Here is an 18,564-nt window from a genome sequence, read left to right on the forward strand (position 1 = left end):
GTAACAAACCGCCACAAAGTAGGGCCGCGTACCATGGATGAAAAAAAACTAACAGGGATAAATCAAACTCGTAGACTTTACATTACTAAAGGCCTGTCCAGACTGACACATTTTGCGCGTTCGCATCTTCGCTGCGCTTGTTTGCAATATCGCTCTGCTGTCCAAATTGGGTTTTCGTTACTTTGCGTCCTCATATCGCGAAGATGCAAATTTCTTGCGACTAGGCCAAGAATTTCGCGCCTTCGCGAGATAAGCACCAATCACAGACGAGAGTACGGGTGGGGTGTGGAGGGAGGCGATTAGTTTTGTTTTTATCACTTTTTCACAATGGCGGAAGCAGCGTGCAGCTCAGTCGAGTCACTATTAATAAATATGGTGAACGTAGATGGCGCAATGATTTCTCAAATTTCATTGGCTCTCAGAATAGGAAAAGCAAAATATTTGCGTGTATCTGAACAGTAGGGCAAATATTTTTCATGTACTGTTACGAAGATGCGAATAAACGAAGGCGCGAACACGCGAGCGCGAGCTCAATGTGGACAAAGCTTAAGAGGGAAACACGTTTGTTACCAACAAGGCTGCCAGATTTGATTTCGATTTTATTTTTTTAGCTCATTTACCGATTCAAATTCGGAAGTAGATTTATAGAAATTTTGCCATCTCGTGGTAACCTCGGGAACTTTAATTTAAAAATGTCGATTCCAACTTTAGACGTTTGAGAATCTTCGTATGATTTGTTAGGGTTGGTAACTTGCATACGTTATATTCAACGTTTTAAAGCTAAAGTTTCGAAACTTTTCGAGTCATTTAAAGTCTTCAACTAAATATTATAAGTTTTTTTTGTTAATTTCAACAGAAAAATAGCTCTGCGAATTATAGTAGACTCGACGAAAACTACACTAAGCCTTGGCTAGGTAACAGCGGTATCCCGATTCCCGAGCCTCCGGCGGCTGTGCTCGCCGTAACCGCGAGAACAGAAAACATTCCTCGTAAAAAAACAGATACATGGCTTCATGTGTAAAGCCTAATAGCAGAAGCCGATTAGGCTTTACACATGAAGTACGTAACATGCGCCTGGGGGAGCTACACGATATTCTCTAAGCTCCTAGGAAAGAACCTCCCCCTACGCGGAGGGAAATAGTTCAGTAACGCGGCTCCTTCGGATCCATCCGATCCTTCCGCCTAAAGAACCGATTTACCACGTACCTTAATTCGAGAACAACTATAAAGAATGAGTAGGGTGTCTAAAATATTCTTTAGATAAAACTTTTCACAATACCAAAGATTATTTGGGAGTAAGGCGTTAAAATGTTATCAATCTGGGTAGCTTTTGCTTGGACTATTTAAGACGCCGTTCATCTGTTTTTTAACGAGGTATTTTTCTGTTCTCGCCGTTACGGCAAGCGCGGCCGCCGGCGGCTCGAGATGCGCCGCTCGGCCTCAGCCGCTGATATCTAGCCAAGGCTAAGTGTAGTTTTTGTGTCTAATTTTATTCGCAGAGCTATATTTATGTTGAAATTTAAAGAAAATCTTATAATATTTAGTTGAAGACTTAGTAAATGTCTTAAAAATATTTCGAAACTTGAGCTTTAAAACGTTGAATATTTTATAACGCCAACCGAATGATATCGCAAATTCGCCTTGCGGGCTTCCCGGTTATCTCGACGGCGACGTCGAGTCGAGGTCCCATCCCATATGCAAGAAATAGTAATAGCCGTCGCCGATTGGTCTGGCATTAAAGAGGTTATCTATGGTTAGGGGCTCATGATTGGTTAAAAGCTTTTTTGTTCGTCTGCTTAGTTTTTACTTCGGGAATATCATGAAATCCATGGCCAAAGCTATGGAAAAAGCATAATCCGCTTTTGCTAATAGGCTTCTGCTTTTATGCTGATTTTCATTCAACATTTCAAAGCTACCGAGTGGTTACGATTACGTGGGTACAAAAAGCAGATGAAACAACAACCGACTTGACCCCGTGATTGAATCGGTAAATTGAATGTTTCCGGTTCTTATAATTTCGGCCGCGTGGGTGCGTTTCGAACAAACATTTTACCGCCGTGATTTATCCCTGTTAGTTTTTTTTCATCCATGCGCGTACTATCCTTAATATAAAGAGCAACTTGACAACTACAGTTGAACTAATCCCACTCGCGAAAACGGGCGCGTAAATTTAAATTCCAAGCCCTTAATTAACATAGTACTTACTTGCAAACGGGACATCGCCAGGATCCCCTTTCGCAGTTCAACTGTAAGTACGACTCAAGATCGAAGCATTGCGCATGCTTACACTCCTGTCCTCTGGCGGGTAAAGTTATCCTTTTGAAAGTAATGGGACACTTGAGTATGACCTTGAATGCCGTCTGTTCGACGCCGTCTTCGCAGCCACTTCCGCTATTTCCTCCGCTACCGACACCACCGGAATTGGAAGATACACTGTTTCCCCCGCCATTTCCACCACCAGTACCCGGGGGTCCACCCCCGCTTGTACCTCCCGAAGAACCCGTCGCCACGTTTGTGAAGTTGCGTTTGATTTTGGCTATGCAGTGTTCCGCCGGTAACAGGCGTTTGCGTAGGAGGCCTTGAAGAACGGAACGCACCGTTGGACGGTGAACCAATTGCAGAAGGAACAAGTGAGACTAAAAAACGTAAAAACCAATCCAATTTGTTACTGGCACTGTAGACTTACTTTGATAGCAATATTGTACAGTAACATCATATAATAGAAAGTTTAAGCAATGGTACTTACGCAACAACACGCAGTGACCGTGATTTGAATGGTATTTCTACCGGGTTGACAGACTTCTTTCAAATAAAGAGGTTTGTGCGACGTCTTATTTTCCCCCCTGTCTATCGTCAGGGGCGTGGCATTGACAGAGACCTGTACAGAAGCGGGCCAATTGGTGTTCATCTGCCGATCTTCGTGATGGAAACATTTCAGTTGCAGTTCGAGGTCCGTCCGCCACATCAGGGTCTGATGAACAGACTGCTTCAAATGGAAGACGTGATTACTGACCGCCAGGTTATGCTCCAATCGAAATGGAGCTAGGATGATGCCGTCACGAACGGGGAACGTTAACCGTAATTCGTCGTCTTCTGATTGGTCAAAAACAATTCTTGTAACCACTTGTACTTTTGTCCTCGCGCAAGTATTACTATGGCTGTAATTGTACTTACTTTGGGGTTGTAAGGGCGGCTTGAGGTCCGGGAAGGAAGGTTTCAAGTCAGGGTTGGGCGATAAGTAAGGTGGTACTCCCGACGCGGGGGTTAAGGGCGGTGTAGGATTACCAGGAATTGGGGACGGTTGATAGTTTAGGTTTCGCTGCAATGGAAGTAATTCAACTGTAAGAAAACAACAGTCCCCAATAAGGTCTATTTTGAACATACCTGCATATTAGGTTGTCCATACTGGGCGCCCCCATATTGCGGGTCATACTGCGTCTGCGGAGGTGGTCCCCCATTCATTTGGCTCTGTTGATAGTACTGAGGCCCAGGTTGGGGTTGTCCCGCGCCATAAGGAGGGGCAGGGGCCGACTGCGGCCTCATGGAAGGTCTCATAGGTTGTTGTTGCGGTGGGTAGGAAGCCGAATAGGGTTGTTGCGCTTGCTTGCCGAATTGTCCGCTTTGATATTGAGGGTTATACCCCGCGGGTGGTCCGTATGGTTGCATCGAAGGTGAGGCCGGGACGTATTGTTGCGTCATAGGATTATACTGCGGTTGCTGGGCCCCACCACGTTTTTGAGGAGGATACCCTTGGGGGTAAGGTGCCGATCGACTTCTTCCACTTCCACCTCCAGGAGCGGGTCCTCCAGCGGGATACACACCACCTTGATGTTGTTGCATGGGGGAGGCCATACCTTGCATACTCTGAATGGGGTTTTTACCCATTAGGGGCATCATGGGTCCCATTTGATTTGTGGGGTTATTTCCACTCATCATGGGGTTATTTCCGGGGGCGTTATGATTACCCATATGACCTCCGACACCCCCGGCCATGGAAGAGTTCATACCACCGGGACGTTGGGGGCCCATACCCGGTGGGGGTCCGTAGGCCCCCGTTTGGAACTGTGGATTTTGCATATTCTGCATCTGGAACGAAAGTAAATTCATAAAGGTCACTTTAGGTCATTAAACTTAAAGCGACCTTCAATCGAATAATGAAAAACGAAAATTACTTGTCCGTATTGCGCCGACATTGCGGCTTCTTGGTGCTGCCTTTCTTGCAATGCCACGACACTCGCAGTTGCAGTTGCGGTTGCAGTTGCCGCCGCTACAAGCGCCGCCGTACTTAATGCCGAATTTGGAGTTTGGAAGTCCTGCGCGTTACCGTGACCGCTGGTCATCATACCACCTCCCATTGTGCCACCTCCATAACTATCAAGAAAGAAACAAACAGAAAAAGAAACAAATTAAGGCTTAGAAACACTCATAAAAACATAAGTAAATAATAAACCCATCAAAAGTTTGAACTAATCCACGCTTTTCTGTAATAATGTAAGCATCAACTCGTTTCTGCAGTACAGGGCGTTTCAAAAAAGGTAATACAGTGGGACTGTTTTATGGGCAATCAATGACCGATTTTACCACAAGGGACACTAAGGTACGACTGGAGTGTTTTAAGGATGACCCCTTAAAGCAAAACGCGGGTCCATTGGAACCCCTACAAGTTGACTTTCCTCCTGAACTCCGGGTTTAGCTTGGCGAAGGCAGGATGCATTTGTGGGCGGGATTTATAAGTGCACTTATAATTGTTCCCGCCCACAAATGCATCCTGCCTTCGCCAAGGTAAACCCGGAGTTCAGGAGGAAAGTCAACTTGTAGGGGTTCCAATGGACCCGCGTTTTGCTTTAAGGGGTCATCCTTAAAACACTCCAATCATAACTTGCTTAGAAGGGTGTCCCTTGTGGTAAAATTGATTGCCCATAGAACAGTTCCATCGTAATTACCCTTTCTAGAAATACCCCGTAACGAAAGCATCGACTGCTTACATTACTTCAAAGCATAGAAAGTTAAACTTACGGGGAAGGGCTTTATTATCAACTTATGACCAATCATTAAAACTACGTTTAAAATTCCCCCTTAAAATTTCAAATGATTTGAAGAATATTAAAAAAAGTTGTCTTGGAGTTAATATGTAGGTATTTTCACCTGTTGTTTTTAACTCTGGGTTTTCTTCTACCTGTCGTATTCTTACTGAAAGAATTTAAAGACAAATACAAACAAATTTAAACCTCGCGCTAAGTCTTAATTATTTAAAATTTGCAAACCATATTTTTCTAATTACAAAAAAAAGCCAATGTAAGTTACAAAATATATATATAAAAAAAACATCTTATTTTCAGAAATATTTGTCAAAGGGGGAAGAAAAAGTGTTCTGACTAAGTAAGTGACTAGTGGAGGCTCTTTGCGAAGTTCTAAAAATAGAAAATGATTTTTCTTGGCTCGAATTCTTATGCATTTTCTATATTGAGGCTCCCCAACATTTATCGTAAGTCTGGCGAAAGTTAGCAAAATACCCTATTTATATATATATATATATATTTTTTTTTAATTTTTTGGTTGGGTTACTAACCCTTTAAAAAATTAATTTTAATTGTGTCACTACCCCTTTATTGATGGTGATGACGTAGTGGTATATATTTAAAAATTATATATCAAATTTCCTGTTAAGCATTTTTAAATCTCTGATTTTACCAAGATTTTCAGGTACTATTAAATATTGTTCACGCAAATTCAAGTAATGCGTATAAAACTTATAAGATTGTTATTAGCCTACCGGATATTTCTCATTCCCCTAACATTCCCTCGTTAACTCTTATCAAACGAATGTCCCAAAAATAAAAAAAATAAAAACGCGCGTGAGATCAAATTCCGCGCGCCAGTTATGACCTAGACTAATTTTATTATAGTCTCGCGCTTAATCAGTCTAGCTTTGTTAGTATAATTCATTATTCGTTTTTTTTACACGAGGAAAGGGTTTAAGGCTCGGATCTCGGGACTTAAATGAAAAAGGTCTATCACGTTGATTTAAATACGCTGTTTTGGATTGAAAAATTTCGAATTTTGCTCAGCTAGCTGGTTAAGGATTAAGCTGAGTAAATATTTAACTGACGTCATCATAAAAAATTAATTTTAGAGATTTAAACGTAAACATAATAAAAACTGTAAAGTTTATCTTCTTGCGCTAGTATTTACGCAGTTGCGGCCTTGAAATTTTAGTAATTAAATATGAGCTAAATTATTTGTAGACAAAACTACAGCACCAAGTTGATGTGTAAACAAAACTACAGCACTAATTTCATGCTGTAAACAAAACTACAGCACTAATTTCATGCTGTAAACAAAACTACAGCACTAATTTCATGCTGTAAACAAAACTACAGCACTAATTTCATGCTGAAGACAAAACTACAGCACTAATTGCACGCTGTAGACAAAACTACAGCACTAATTTCATGCTGTAAACAAAACTACAGCACTAATTTCATGCTGAAGACAAAACTACAGCACTAATTGCACGCTGTAGACAAAACTACAGCACTAATTGCACGCTGTAGACAAAACTACAACACCAATTTCATGCTGTAGACAAAACTACAACACTAATTTCATGCTGAAGACAAAACTACAGCACTAATTGCACGCTGTAGACAAAACTAAAACACCAATTTCATGCTGTAGACAAAACTACAACACTAATTTCATGCTGTAGACAAAACTACAGCACCAATTTCATGCTGTAGAATAAACTACAACACCAATTTCATGCTGTAGAATAAACTACAGCACCAATTTCATGCTGTAGAATAAACTACAACACCAATTTCATGCTGTAGAATAAACTACAGCACCAATTTCATGCTGTAGAATAAACTACAACACCAATTTCATGCTGTAGAATAAACTACAGCACTAATTACACGCTGTAGACAAAACTACAACACCAATTTCATGCTGTAGAATAAACTACAGCACCAATTTCATGCTGTAGAATAAACTACAACACCAATTTCATGCTGTAGAATAAACTACAGCACCAATTTCATGCTGTAGAATAAACTACAACACCAATTTCATGCTGTAGAATAAACTACAACACCAATTTCATGCTGTAGAATAAACTACAACACCAATTTCATGCTGTAGAATAAACTACAGCACCAATTTCATGCTGTAGAATAAACTACAACACCAATTTCATGCTGTAGAATAAACTACAGCACCAATTTCATGCTGTAGAATAAACTACAGCACCAATTTCATGCTGTAGAATAAACTACAACACCAATTTCATGCTGTAGAATAAACTACAGCACCAATTTCATGCTGTAGAATAAACTACAACACCAATTTCATGCTGTAGAATAAACTACAGCACCAATTTCATGCTGTAGAATAAACTACAACACCAATTTCATGCTGTAGAATAAACTACAGCACCAATTTCATGCTGTAGAATAAACTACAACACCAATTTCATGCTGTAGAATAAACTACAGCACCAATTTCATGCTGTAGAATAAACTACAACACCAATTTCATGCTGTAGAATAAACTACAGCACCAATTTCATGCTGTAAACTAAACTACGGCACCAATTTCATGCTGTAAACTAAACTACAGCACCAATTTCATGCTGTAGACTAAACTACAGCACCAATTTCATGCTGTAGACAAAATTACAACACAAAACATGTTGTAGACAAAACTACAGCACTAATTTGATATTGTAGACAAATAAAAATATATGAAACTAAGCTGTCAAGCGAATCGCGGTATAAATCTCATCAAAGTTTTTTTTTAATCAGTTAAACTTATAGGGCCGCAACTATTATCTTATGCTCTAGACTGAAGCTTGAAAACCTCGGCAAGATAAATAAGAATAAAAAACTAAAAACAAGTTGGTGTCCATACCCATTATACCCGGGTTGACCTTGCTGTTGCCGGCTGGACATGTTTGCATTGGGATAACCCTTTCCAGGGGGGTATCCCCCTTGTTGATTGGCCGTCTGCGAGTAAGGGGTACCTCCCGCCATGGTGGTATTCGTATTAGGTCCGAAAGCGTTGTGAGGATGAGGTCCACTTTGGGTGCTGGTGGTCACCCCCCAGACTGTGGTAACTACGGATAACTGCTGTTGAGGCGGACCCCCACCTGGATGACCCCCTCCGTGGGGTACACCCCCTTGCGAATGAGGTCCTTGCCAATTCATACCGACCATGTTAGAGTCGCCGAAATCGCTAGAAATAAAAGATACAAAAAAAAAACTTTTATTTAATTTAGGATTGTCACTTAATTTTTAGAACATCAAATTGCTAGTTAATTTTTATGTCAAGGTTTTAAACTATGTATTTACTTCGTTTAATTAATTATTAGGCTAGTGTTAAGAGTGATATATAAATTAAGAATATTATTGCGTTATAAACAAGTCAACACTTATAAATTTGTCAAGTAATTCTGTTTCAAAAAAATATTTTTGTAAGAAGTCCAACTCTGCCGCAACACTCTTATTCAACTATGATTGCAATATCGGTAGACCCTAAAAGCAAGCCATTTTTCCCGCTAAAATCAAATTCCCTCAATTTCCCTGCCATTTTTGGTCCTATTTTTAAACTCCCTGATTATTCCATGACCGTTTTCGTCTAATTTTAAATTCCCTGGCTATTCCGTGACCTTTCAGGCCTATTTTTGATGTTACTGACTTCGTACCATGACCTGTGGTAACCCAAGTACAATAAAACGGATCTTATTTAAATTGCAACTCGTAAACAATTATATAGTGAGTGACTAAATAATTTTTATCTGGCTGCGAATCAAGGTAAAAGTTCCTTAATTAAACTAAAGGATTAACGTCATTTATATAGGTACATGGTTTAAAACTATAGGAAGGTATAGGAAACTTTTAGCATCAACGGAAAATTGGATCTCGGGGTTTAAATACGTGTCAAAAAAACACGCTCTAAATAATACACCGCTATTTTCCAAACGCATATATTTCCCGATGCTGTACTTAACTTAAATACTTATAGAATAATCATAATTAAAGTTAATTGTCATCATACCTAGATTGCAAACTGACGGAAGCATATGCGACTGACGTCATAGTTTATAATATTTTCTGGCGGTCGTGTTCACACTTATAAATTAATCCATGGAAACTTTTGAACACTTTTTAATCAATTTATAAAAATAATAATAATCAAATTAATCCATTTGGTAATTTAATTTAATTTCACAGCATTTTGTTTCAATTAATTAGTATCACGCAATCACAAAATTAAAAGAATTTTTTTTTGGGTTTAACATTCACAAATTTGCCGCGTCCGAATTTTCACAATTTTTGTAATGAAGCAGACGACGTGAATTCGGGAGTTTAATCGCGATGGTTCCGAGAGTTTGGGGAACCGTTCACGGGGAGAATCCAAAGCGAAATGCCGGGAAGGTTTGAAGGCGTGACCGTCGAAGGCCGCCATTTCCGCGATTCAGGTTTAACAGCGAATAAGCGACGGACTTTTTCTCGTCTCGTGAATTTTAGAGATAGACGCCAGACACGCACGCGCGGGACCTAAGCCTAAAGCTGACAAAGCTGCAACCTCACACACAACACATCTAGGAGGCCGGGAAGGACGAGACGAGTACATTCAAAGTTACGTAGGGTTATTCTAGCCATCACCCCTCCCCGCCCGCCTTTTTCCTCTAAATCCAAAGAGAATTATTAACAGAAGTGTCAAACTTAAGGAACGGAACGCGTCTTAAAAACTTATGGAGTATGGTTTTATCATAAATCTATTAAGAACGATCCTCATAAGTTGGTAATGACTAAAAAAAGAACACCCTTTAAACTTTTCTAAATAGTAATAGTTAAATGTGTTTATTATTAGAAAATGATAAATATGAAAACTTTTAATAAGAGATACTACTCCTCTCCTTTATTCTCTATGTTTATTCCCTCTCTCTGGGTATGAGACCAACTCCCCCTAGCGGCGAAAGGCGGATGTGACGTCACTTGATAGGTACACGGCCTTTTTTTTCGCGTACTGTGTGTCCTTTTGCTTCGATAGGGTGCGCGCGCGGACTACCGGTTAAAAGCGGTTCGGTTTTCCCAGCTTGTAAAAATAATATACGCTTTCCAGTTTTACGAGATCGGGTTGGGGGGAGGAGGGGTTGTTAAAGGTCAAGTGTCACGAAGAGTATTTCGGCGTGATTCCCTTCCGTGATTAGCATTCATTGTAGCGCGGAGGGTGTTGAGAGCTTCAATTTCGTATAAATAACGACCGAATCGGACCATAAATAAGAAAGTTACTGGTGCTTTTAGTTAAGCCTAATTCTACAGGGCCGGTAGGCCCTTGTAGATATGACTTGATACTCTTTTGTAACGTTAAATCAAACTTCACATGCTTTTACCAATTTTCCTATGGAGATTAACATGGGGTTTTTCGTGATATTTAACCACCCCTAACCGAGAAACTAGAGCGAAGTTACTTTTCGGAATACTCTTAATTTAACAATTAAGTATTCAGGGTGTGCGATCGGCTAGTCTAATCAGAAACAATTAAGTCGAAGTATGTTAATTTTAGTTAATTACAGAAGTACTTGTTTCGACCATCGTGATTGGACATAATAATAATGCTAGAGCTCTTCGAAAAATAACCAAGTATCTATGGTGTAGTGGTTATCACGTCCGCTTTACACTCGGAAGGTCCCAGGTTCGAGCCCTGGTAGATACATGACTTGACTATCGTTATTGGACACAATAATAAGCTAGATCTCTTCGAAAACTCAGAATAACCAAGTATTCATTGTGTAGTGGTTATCACGTCCGCTTTACACGTGGAAGGTCCCGGGTTCGAGCCCTGGTAGATACATGTTTGACCATCGTGATTGGACATAATAATAAGCTAGATCTCTTAGGAATCTCAGTATTACCAGGTATGTATAGTGTAGTGGTTATCTCGTCCGCCTAACACGCGGAAGGTGCAACGTTTGGGCCCTGCTAGATACATGTTTTGACCATCGTAATTGGACATAATAATAAGCGGTAAAGAAAACATAATTACTCAAAATTTAATTACATTAAGACTGAAGCGACAGATATTATATAAAAACGTCTTGGTTTGGACCAAGGCCGAAAAAACAAACGATATGTGTGAGGTTTATCAATTGACTGAAGTTTCAGATATTGAAATTTTTTCTAGTTATTTTTATACACTCAATCCTTAATCAATATTTAATTCAATCAACTGATTTTACTGTTAATCGACCTAGTCCCTCTAAATTAATTGAAAAAATTACATATCTACGCTTTTTCAAGAACAATTACATTTTCCGAAAACATTTTATCATGAAATTAATCATTTTGAAGGGATTTCGTGTCGATACTCACTAACTTGTGAGCATTTTGACCGATATAGTTTTAATTGTTGCTGGCTTGACAAATTTTCAAGTTTGCACCAAAAGAAGTTTAAATCTGTTTTAAGTTGTTGATAAGACTGTCGTTTAGAGTGAATGTCGTCTACTTAAGACAAAGCAACAAAGTTTATCCTGTGTGGTAAAGGGTAAAGATCACATAAACAGAAATACTTCTCAGACTTGTTATATTCATTTCCCGCGGAAATAATATGGTTAAACAAATCATTCATTACTAGTTATGCCAAGAAGGTCACATCTAACTCCGACACCCCCTCCCTTCCTCTATTTTCCCAATATATGGCATTTTATAATCACCAGTGGTTTCAGTGTATGGGTCATCTGAGCCGTCGCAACACACTCAGCCAATATTACCATAGACTGAGTTATGACCAAGAAATTCTTAAGTACGGAAAAGGAAGTTCCAGTGCAACTTTACCATCAAAGAGGCGACAATAGAAATGTAGCATTTCGATTTACGAAATTAAATGTATAAATTCGCGCAACACCCTTGTTTGGCATCCACGATCAAATATTTACATTTTCCATCCGAGTTATGCCAAGTTCGCTTGCTTGTTTTAGACATCCAGTAGAACATTTCAAATATTCAATACTGTATCCTCAACATGATAAATTAATTTCACGATAGAATGTTTTCGGAAAATGTAATTGTTCTTGAAAAAGCGTAGATATGTAATTTTTTCAATTAATTTAGAGGGACTAGGTCGATTAACAGTAAAATCAGTTGATTGAATTAAATATTGATTAAGGATTGAGTGTATAAAAATAACTAGAAAAAATTTCAATATCTGAAACTTCAGTCAATTGATAAACCTCACACATATCGTTTGTTTTTTCGGCCTTGGTCCAAACCAAGACGTTTTTATATAATTTTAAATTGATTTAATTAGCATCGTAATTAAAAATGCAATATTATTATTAAATGCGCTGAGAGCTTCAATTTGGTGTAAATAACAATCACAGGGAGCCCAGCCAAAAATTTAAAATTCCTTATAGGAAAAATAGGAATGTTTTTCCAGAATTATAGGATTTTATTGGAGAAAAAGTGTTTTTATAGGAAAATAAAGGACTAAAAATGTTGATCATATATAATAATTTCGGTGTCTGATCATACATGATCTCGATAAAAGAGCTAAATTGATAAATTTCGTGTTAAAATGTACGAAAACTTCGACCAAGTCAAAAATATAGGATATTATAGGACCTTTCATGAAATTATAGGATAATATTGGACAGGTTCAAAAATATAGGAATTATAGGACCGGTGGGATCCCTGGGACTCAATCACGTAACCCCGCGGATGGTACTGACACTCGCTGACACTTTCCCTTTGCTATAATTTAAAAAAAAAAAAAACCGAAAGTGTTCCTGGGATCGTTGAGAGGCGCTAGTGTATAACAGGCAATGCATATCTATGAAGAGAAAAAGAGTTGCCGTTGAAAACCGTACACACACGGATTAGGCAGAGTTTTTAGGCTTAACACAATTTAACCTCAAAAACCACAAACGCTTAAATGTCATTCGTCGAAAATCCCGGCCTCGGCAATGACGTAACAAAACTCGATTCCCAATATTTCGAATTGGACTTACGATGTACGCGTATTAAAATCAGTTGGCGTAACCATACCTTGCCATATTATACCCTTGGAGATAACAAATCGAAATTTAACTTCATAGTTTTCGGTTTACTAAGGAGTTTTCCCAGCATTGCCAGAGGCTAGTAGTTCAGTTTGAATCAGTACTTATCTAACTTAGACGACTGGTAACACTGCACTGGGGCAATAATTTCCTCTAGCCATATTTATATAAAATAAAAAAATAAATAATAATGAACTAACACTGCTTATTTAATAATCTCCAAGAGGGTTGGTTTTTATGAAAATATAGAATTTGTAGATATACACCGACCTGTTTTTCTTTATGTACCCAAAAACTTATAGAAAATATAGGTCACGGTTTACAATATTGTTTCATAATGTCCTCAAAAAAAACTATATAGGAAATTTACAGTGTCGTTTCATTGTGATTTTTGAATGAATTGATTGCTGGTTTGTTGCCTTTTTAGGGCTATTTTCACTATAATGCTAACAAAAACACGTAATATGACATCATCGCGAGGGATTATGGGTGGGGGAGGGGGGAGATAACCCCCAAGAACATGCCCTGTTAAGCCTTGTTTCAATTTTAAAATAATTTTCGCGCGTTTTGTTGCAATAAGCCTTTCATTTTGAATTATTTTTTAAATTGCGCGCGCTTTGGAAAGTAAGTCACGTGACAAGTACTTGTTAGCCAGCTCATTTTTAACATCTACTCAGCGTAATTCGATGAATTTGAAACTTTGCACACGCAAGTACAAGCGCGATGAACACACAATATTTGCATGTCTCAAATTTCATAATTAAAAACTCTCCAATTTCAAAAATTAGGCCTTGGTTAATAAATCTTTAAAATATTTTCAAAGATCGTTAAAAAATAAAACAATGTCGAACTTACAACTTAATCTTATTATTAACTTATGATATGGGTCGAAAAGTCACATGATATTATATTCCAGGCGAAACACAAGCTCCTATTGTCTTCAAGCTATAAAGCGGAGTGTAGTGACCTTGGGATTTGATACCACCAGGACACCAAATAACAAAATATAAAAAAAATAAAATAAAGATTGAGTTTATACCCTAGTTGGCCCGGCCTTTTTCAAGGCTTCCAAGTTCCCTTCGTTTGCCCTCGATTAGTCAACACTATACAGGGTTAGGCTTAACGCAGACCTCGCCCCCCCTCCCCCCTCTCTACAAAATACTTGTTAGAATGTCTCCAACGATACTTAAGAAATCTTTACATAGAGAATGTTTTCGGTGTAAATTTTCACTTTCTAGTCATAGTTTTAAAGTTTTTTTTTCTTCTTAATATTAAATCAAGAAGTGATATCTAGTTTATTAGGGAGAAGGTATAAATTAGCTACATTTCCAGCTTTATCTCCAGTCCAAACGTATAGTAGGTCCGGAGTTTATCCTCGCCTCTAAGTTACAACCAGCATCTCATTGGTTCTTGAAAACTCACGTCAGCGCGACGCCAATGACGAAAATTACGTATTTTCCGACTGAGGAGAGGCAGTGAAATAGCCCGGCCTCCTTTTACGTCCCCTCCCCCTTGTATTTTGAAATGGGGACTGGGACTATGGCGAGCGAATACTTAGGCATCTTATATCTTCTCCCTAATAAACTAGATATCACTTCTTAATATTAAACTTATATGAAATATGGTAAGCCATCGAACAAACGTGTTTAAAATTAAACAGGGTGTTTCTGATAAGTCTGCAGTGCCATAAATTAAAGGGTGTTTATGTTCTTTGGGTCAAGCTGAGTTGAAAGAACATCAAGGGGTCTACAACATTTACTTACGGAGATGGCAGACTTATCAGAAACACCCTGTACATCAAATGAAAGTGGTTGTAACAAGAGTGTATGTACATATTTGTGTATTACCTTGGAGTTCATAATAACCCCCCTTATTATGAACTCCTGGTATTACGGAGGTACGTAGGTAACAATTGGGGATTATTTGAGGTGGTTGACCGCTAGAGGCGAGGGAGGATTACCTCCCTCAAGTTTTCTAGCATTTAGAAAAACAAAAAACTGGACACTTGCCCAAATTTGTTTAACAGTATTTTTGATTTATAGCATAAATTTATAAGATATTTTCCATAATAAGTATAACACTTCCTATACTTCGTAATGGTAGAGACTTACAGCTCGAGCTAGTTCGAGAACTACAATAGATAGTTTTCACACATGGAGAATTCGTACCATTTACACCAGGAGGTCGGGCTATCTGGAGGACAAAAACCCGTCTGCTTTTGTCCTCCAGATAGCCCGACCTCCTGGTGTAAATGGTATGAATCCTCCATGTGTGAAAACTATCTATTGACTACACTCGGTGGTTAATTTTGCAGGACTTCCACCTTCCTATTTAGTCTGTACTAAGCCTTTAACAGCGCCTCACCAGGCGTCGCTTTACGAGAACGTATGACATTTCAACTACGTCACTTCATAACAAGCTCCAGTTTGTAACCAATGACAAACTTTTGTTTCACATATCTTATGAACTTATGTTTGTAGCAAACCTTTCAAATTGTGTTTTTGTTTTTATATATCGGTCTAAAAAGCTCATGAACTTTTGTACTAAGCCTTTGACAGCACCTCACCAGGCGTCGCTTTACCCTGAATCTATGACCTACCTCTTTCACTTCATGACAAGCTTGAGTTTGTAACCAATGACAAACTTATGTTTCACACATCTTATAAACTTATGTTTGTAGCAAACCTTTCAAATTGTTTTTGTTTTTATATATCGGATTTTGTAAAAAGCTCATGACCTTTTATGACCTTTTGCGTAAATATGTTCTATTTTTCTATGAAACTTAAGACAATATAAGGGTGAGGGGGGGGTTAGAAATTACATTAGGTATCACTCCGCAGTGGTATGTGTATACAAACAATTCAACAGGATATTTTTCACCCGGCGAAATTGAATAGATAGAAATGTTGGCGCTGCAAGCAGCAGAACGAATCTTGGATTGAATGGCCTCCCCAGTAATCATCAAATATCACAGAGCCCTCTCTCTCTCTCTCTCTCTCTCTTCGCTCGCTTCCTGAGGTCAGCGGGCGGGCATCGCTACCGCCACTACAATAGATAGGTTAAGAAACAACTTTCCTCAAAGGACAAGTATCACACTAGTCAATATAATAATACAATAAAACATCCCATTTATTGATGAAATAGAGAAAGATGTATTAGGATTAATTGATTCGTTACAATTTTTTTTCTTATAGAGTACAATAGCGTCAGCCTTCAGGAACGTATTTATTTAAAAAAAGCAGGAATGAATAACAGTTCCTACTTCCCATGCTCGTAACATTTTTAATAATGTTAATGGATACATGATTCCAATTTGAAATATTTATGGTATTAGATGCTGTTTTAAATAATGTTTTAATTTCACTGCGATAATCAAGGATAATTATGTATGGAGTGGGTTTATGCAACTACTTTTGAAAACCGATTTCCCTGACTTTCCAGGTTTTTCTCATATATTTCCAGGTGCAAGGCAACCAACCTAGTAACTACGAGATTTGTTATTTTTAGCTACAGCAACCCCTTTAGTTAATTGCAGACTTACTCAAGCCTCACAAATTTCCCTGAAATTTACTTAAAAATTCATTTCCCCGAGTTTTTAGTCAACAATATATTTCCCTGATATTTTCAGGGAATCCTGAATCCAGATTGCTTAATTTTAGTTACGTCAAAGTCAACAGTTGCAAACTTACTCAAACCTCACAAATTTCCCTGAAATTTTAGTCAACAATTTATTTCCCTGACATTTCCAGGTTTTCCAGGATTACGAACATTGATGAAGTGGGGAAAGGGCCCTAATAAAATTTAATCAAGGATAATTAAAAATACTTTAGTAATGATATAGACCCCTGTAGAATAAATATAATGTAAATATTTCCCTGAATTTTTAGCCAACAATTTATTTCCCTGACATTTCCAGGTTTTCCAGGATTACGAACCTTGATGGAGTGGGGAGAAAGGACCCTAATAAAATTTAATCAAAGGTAATTAAAATACTTTAGTAACGATATAGACCCCTGTAGAATAAATATAACGTGAATATTATGTTACAGAAAAGTCCGCCATGCAAATCTTAATCGAACTGAACTAAAGGTCACGATATGAGATTTGACCTTTAAAAAGCATGCCGGGGGACGGACTCTATGGGATAGGTTGATTTGTAATCTACAGAAATGCGGGATAGGAAATCGGGTGGGTCAAACCCGGCTCCAATATGGACGGACAAGACCAGGGTAGACCAGACCGACCGACGAAAAATATTTCGGTGGTAAGAAAAATACCAGACGATACTATAGAATAGAAATACCAACTATTCTCCCTGTTACAAACCCCCCATTCCCCATCTTCCCCTCAGTTCTATAATAGAAAATTCGAGTCTAGCCAAAGAAGGACCCCAAGAAGTAAACACGACGGAGCATGCATGCATCGCGCGAGTCGAATGTTTTTCTGTCGTTTTCAAAATATATTCGAGTAAAAGGGTATATTAGCTTATTATAGGGGTCGGATATTTAACACCCATGGGGTGGGTCAAATATACAGTATTGTGTTTTTTTATTCAAAGTGTGATATCTCGGAAACGGATCGAGGTAGGGGCGTGTTTTTGGCGTCGTTGGGTACAGAACAATTTGGGGTATTATACCCTAAAGAGATTTTTAGATATAGTGGAAAACACAAGAGTTATAGCAACATAATCTTGGTCTATTTTATTAACTAACCTGGGTTTCAATTGTTTTTAAATGTTATTTTCTCGAAGACGGATGGAGATAGGGGCGTGTTTTTGGTGTCGTTGGGTACAGAACAATTTGGGCTATTATACCCTAAAGAGATTTTTTAGATATGGTCGAAAATACAAGAGTTATAGCAACATAATCTTGGTCTATTTTATTAACTAACCTGATGGGTGTCAATTGTTTTTAAATGTTATTTTCTCGAAGACGGATGGAGATAGGGGCGTGTTTTTGGTGTCGTTGGGTACAGAACAATTTGGGCTATTATACCCTAAAGAGATTTTTAGATATAGTGGAAAATACAAGAGTTATAGCAACATAATTTTGATCTATTTTATTAACTAACCTGGGTGTCAATTGTTTTTAAAATTTTATTAACTCGAAGACGGATGGAGGTAGGACCGAGTTTTTGGTGTCGTTGGGTACAGAACAATTTGGGCTATTATACTCTAAAGAGATTTTTGGATATAGTGGAAAACACATGAGTTATAGCGACATAATGTTGGTATATTTTTATTAACCTGATTGTCAATTTGTTTTCTTTATTAAATGCTATTAGCTCGAAGACGGATTAAGTTAGGTAGGACCACGTTATTGGCACCGTTTGATACAGGACAATTTGGGCTATCATTTCTTAAAAATATTTTAATATATACTCTAAAACACCACCAGAGTTATGACACTCGGACCACGAATATGTCATCTTATTGACATGGTGCATAAATTTGGAAATTGTCCGACCTCAAGTACGGTTAAAGATTTGAACGGTGTGGGGTCCGG

At 38.3% G+C, this 18,564-nt stretch overlaps 1 protein-coding gene and 1 non-coding gene across 5 annotated transcripts in view; one reads left to right on the plus strand and one right to left on the minus strand.

Moving 5' to 3' along the window:
* LOC149625137 (zinc finger MIZ domain-containing protein 1-like) overlaps positions 1-18,564 on the minus strand; it is an 84,293-nt gene that overhangs the window by 4,597 nt on the left and 61,132 nt on the right. For 2 of the 4 annotated variants that reach the window (XM_089851923.1, XM_089851926.1), the window contains 7 exons: positions 7,912-8,235; positions 5,146-5,190; positions 4,173-4,371; positions 3,385-4,086; positions 3,175-3,319; positions 2,747-3,093; positions 2,206-2,636 (listed from right to left, as the gene is read on the minus strand). In XM_089851923.1, coding sequence (XP_089708049.1) covers positions 2,206-2,636; positions 2,747-3,093; positions 3,175-3,319; positions 3,385-4,086; positions 4,173-4,371; positions 5,146-5,190; positions 7,912-8,235 — 2,193 coding nt within the window. Of the gene's footprint in view, positions 1-2,205; positions 2,637-2,746; positions 3,094-3,174; positions 3,320-3,384; positions 4,087-4,172; positions 4,372-5,145; positions 5,191-7,911; positions 8,236-9,057; positions 9,618-18,564 lie in introns of those variants that run through there. The other 2 variants (XM_089851927.1, XM_089851924.1) reach the window with 2 other exon arrangements.
* TRNAV-UAC (transfer RNA valine (anticodon UAC)) lies at positions 10,650-10,722 on the plus strand. The gene has a single exon. It is a non-coding gene; the product is annotated as a tRNA-Val (tRNA).

The sequence above is a fragment of the Phalangium opilio genome, unplaced genomic scaffold (assembly GCF_054372755.1).
Source record: "Phalangium opilio isolate 3A_F unplaced genomic scaffold, DU_Popi_V2 ptg000105l_1, whole genome shotgun sequence".
Lineage (NCBI taxonomy): Eukaryota > Metazoa > Arthropoda > Arachnida > Opiliones > Phalangiidae > Phalangium > Phalangium opilio.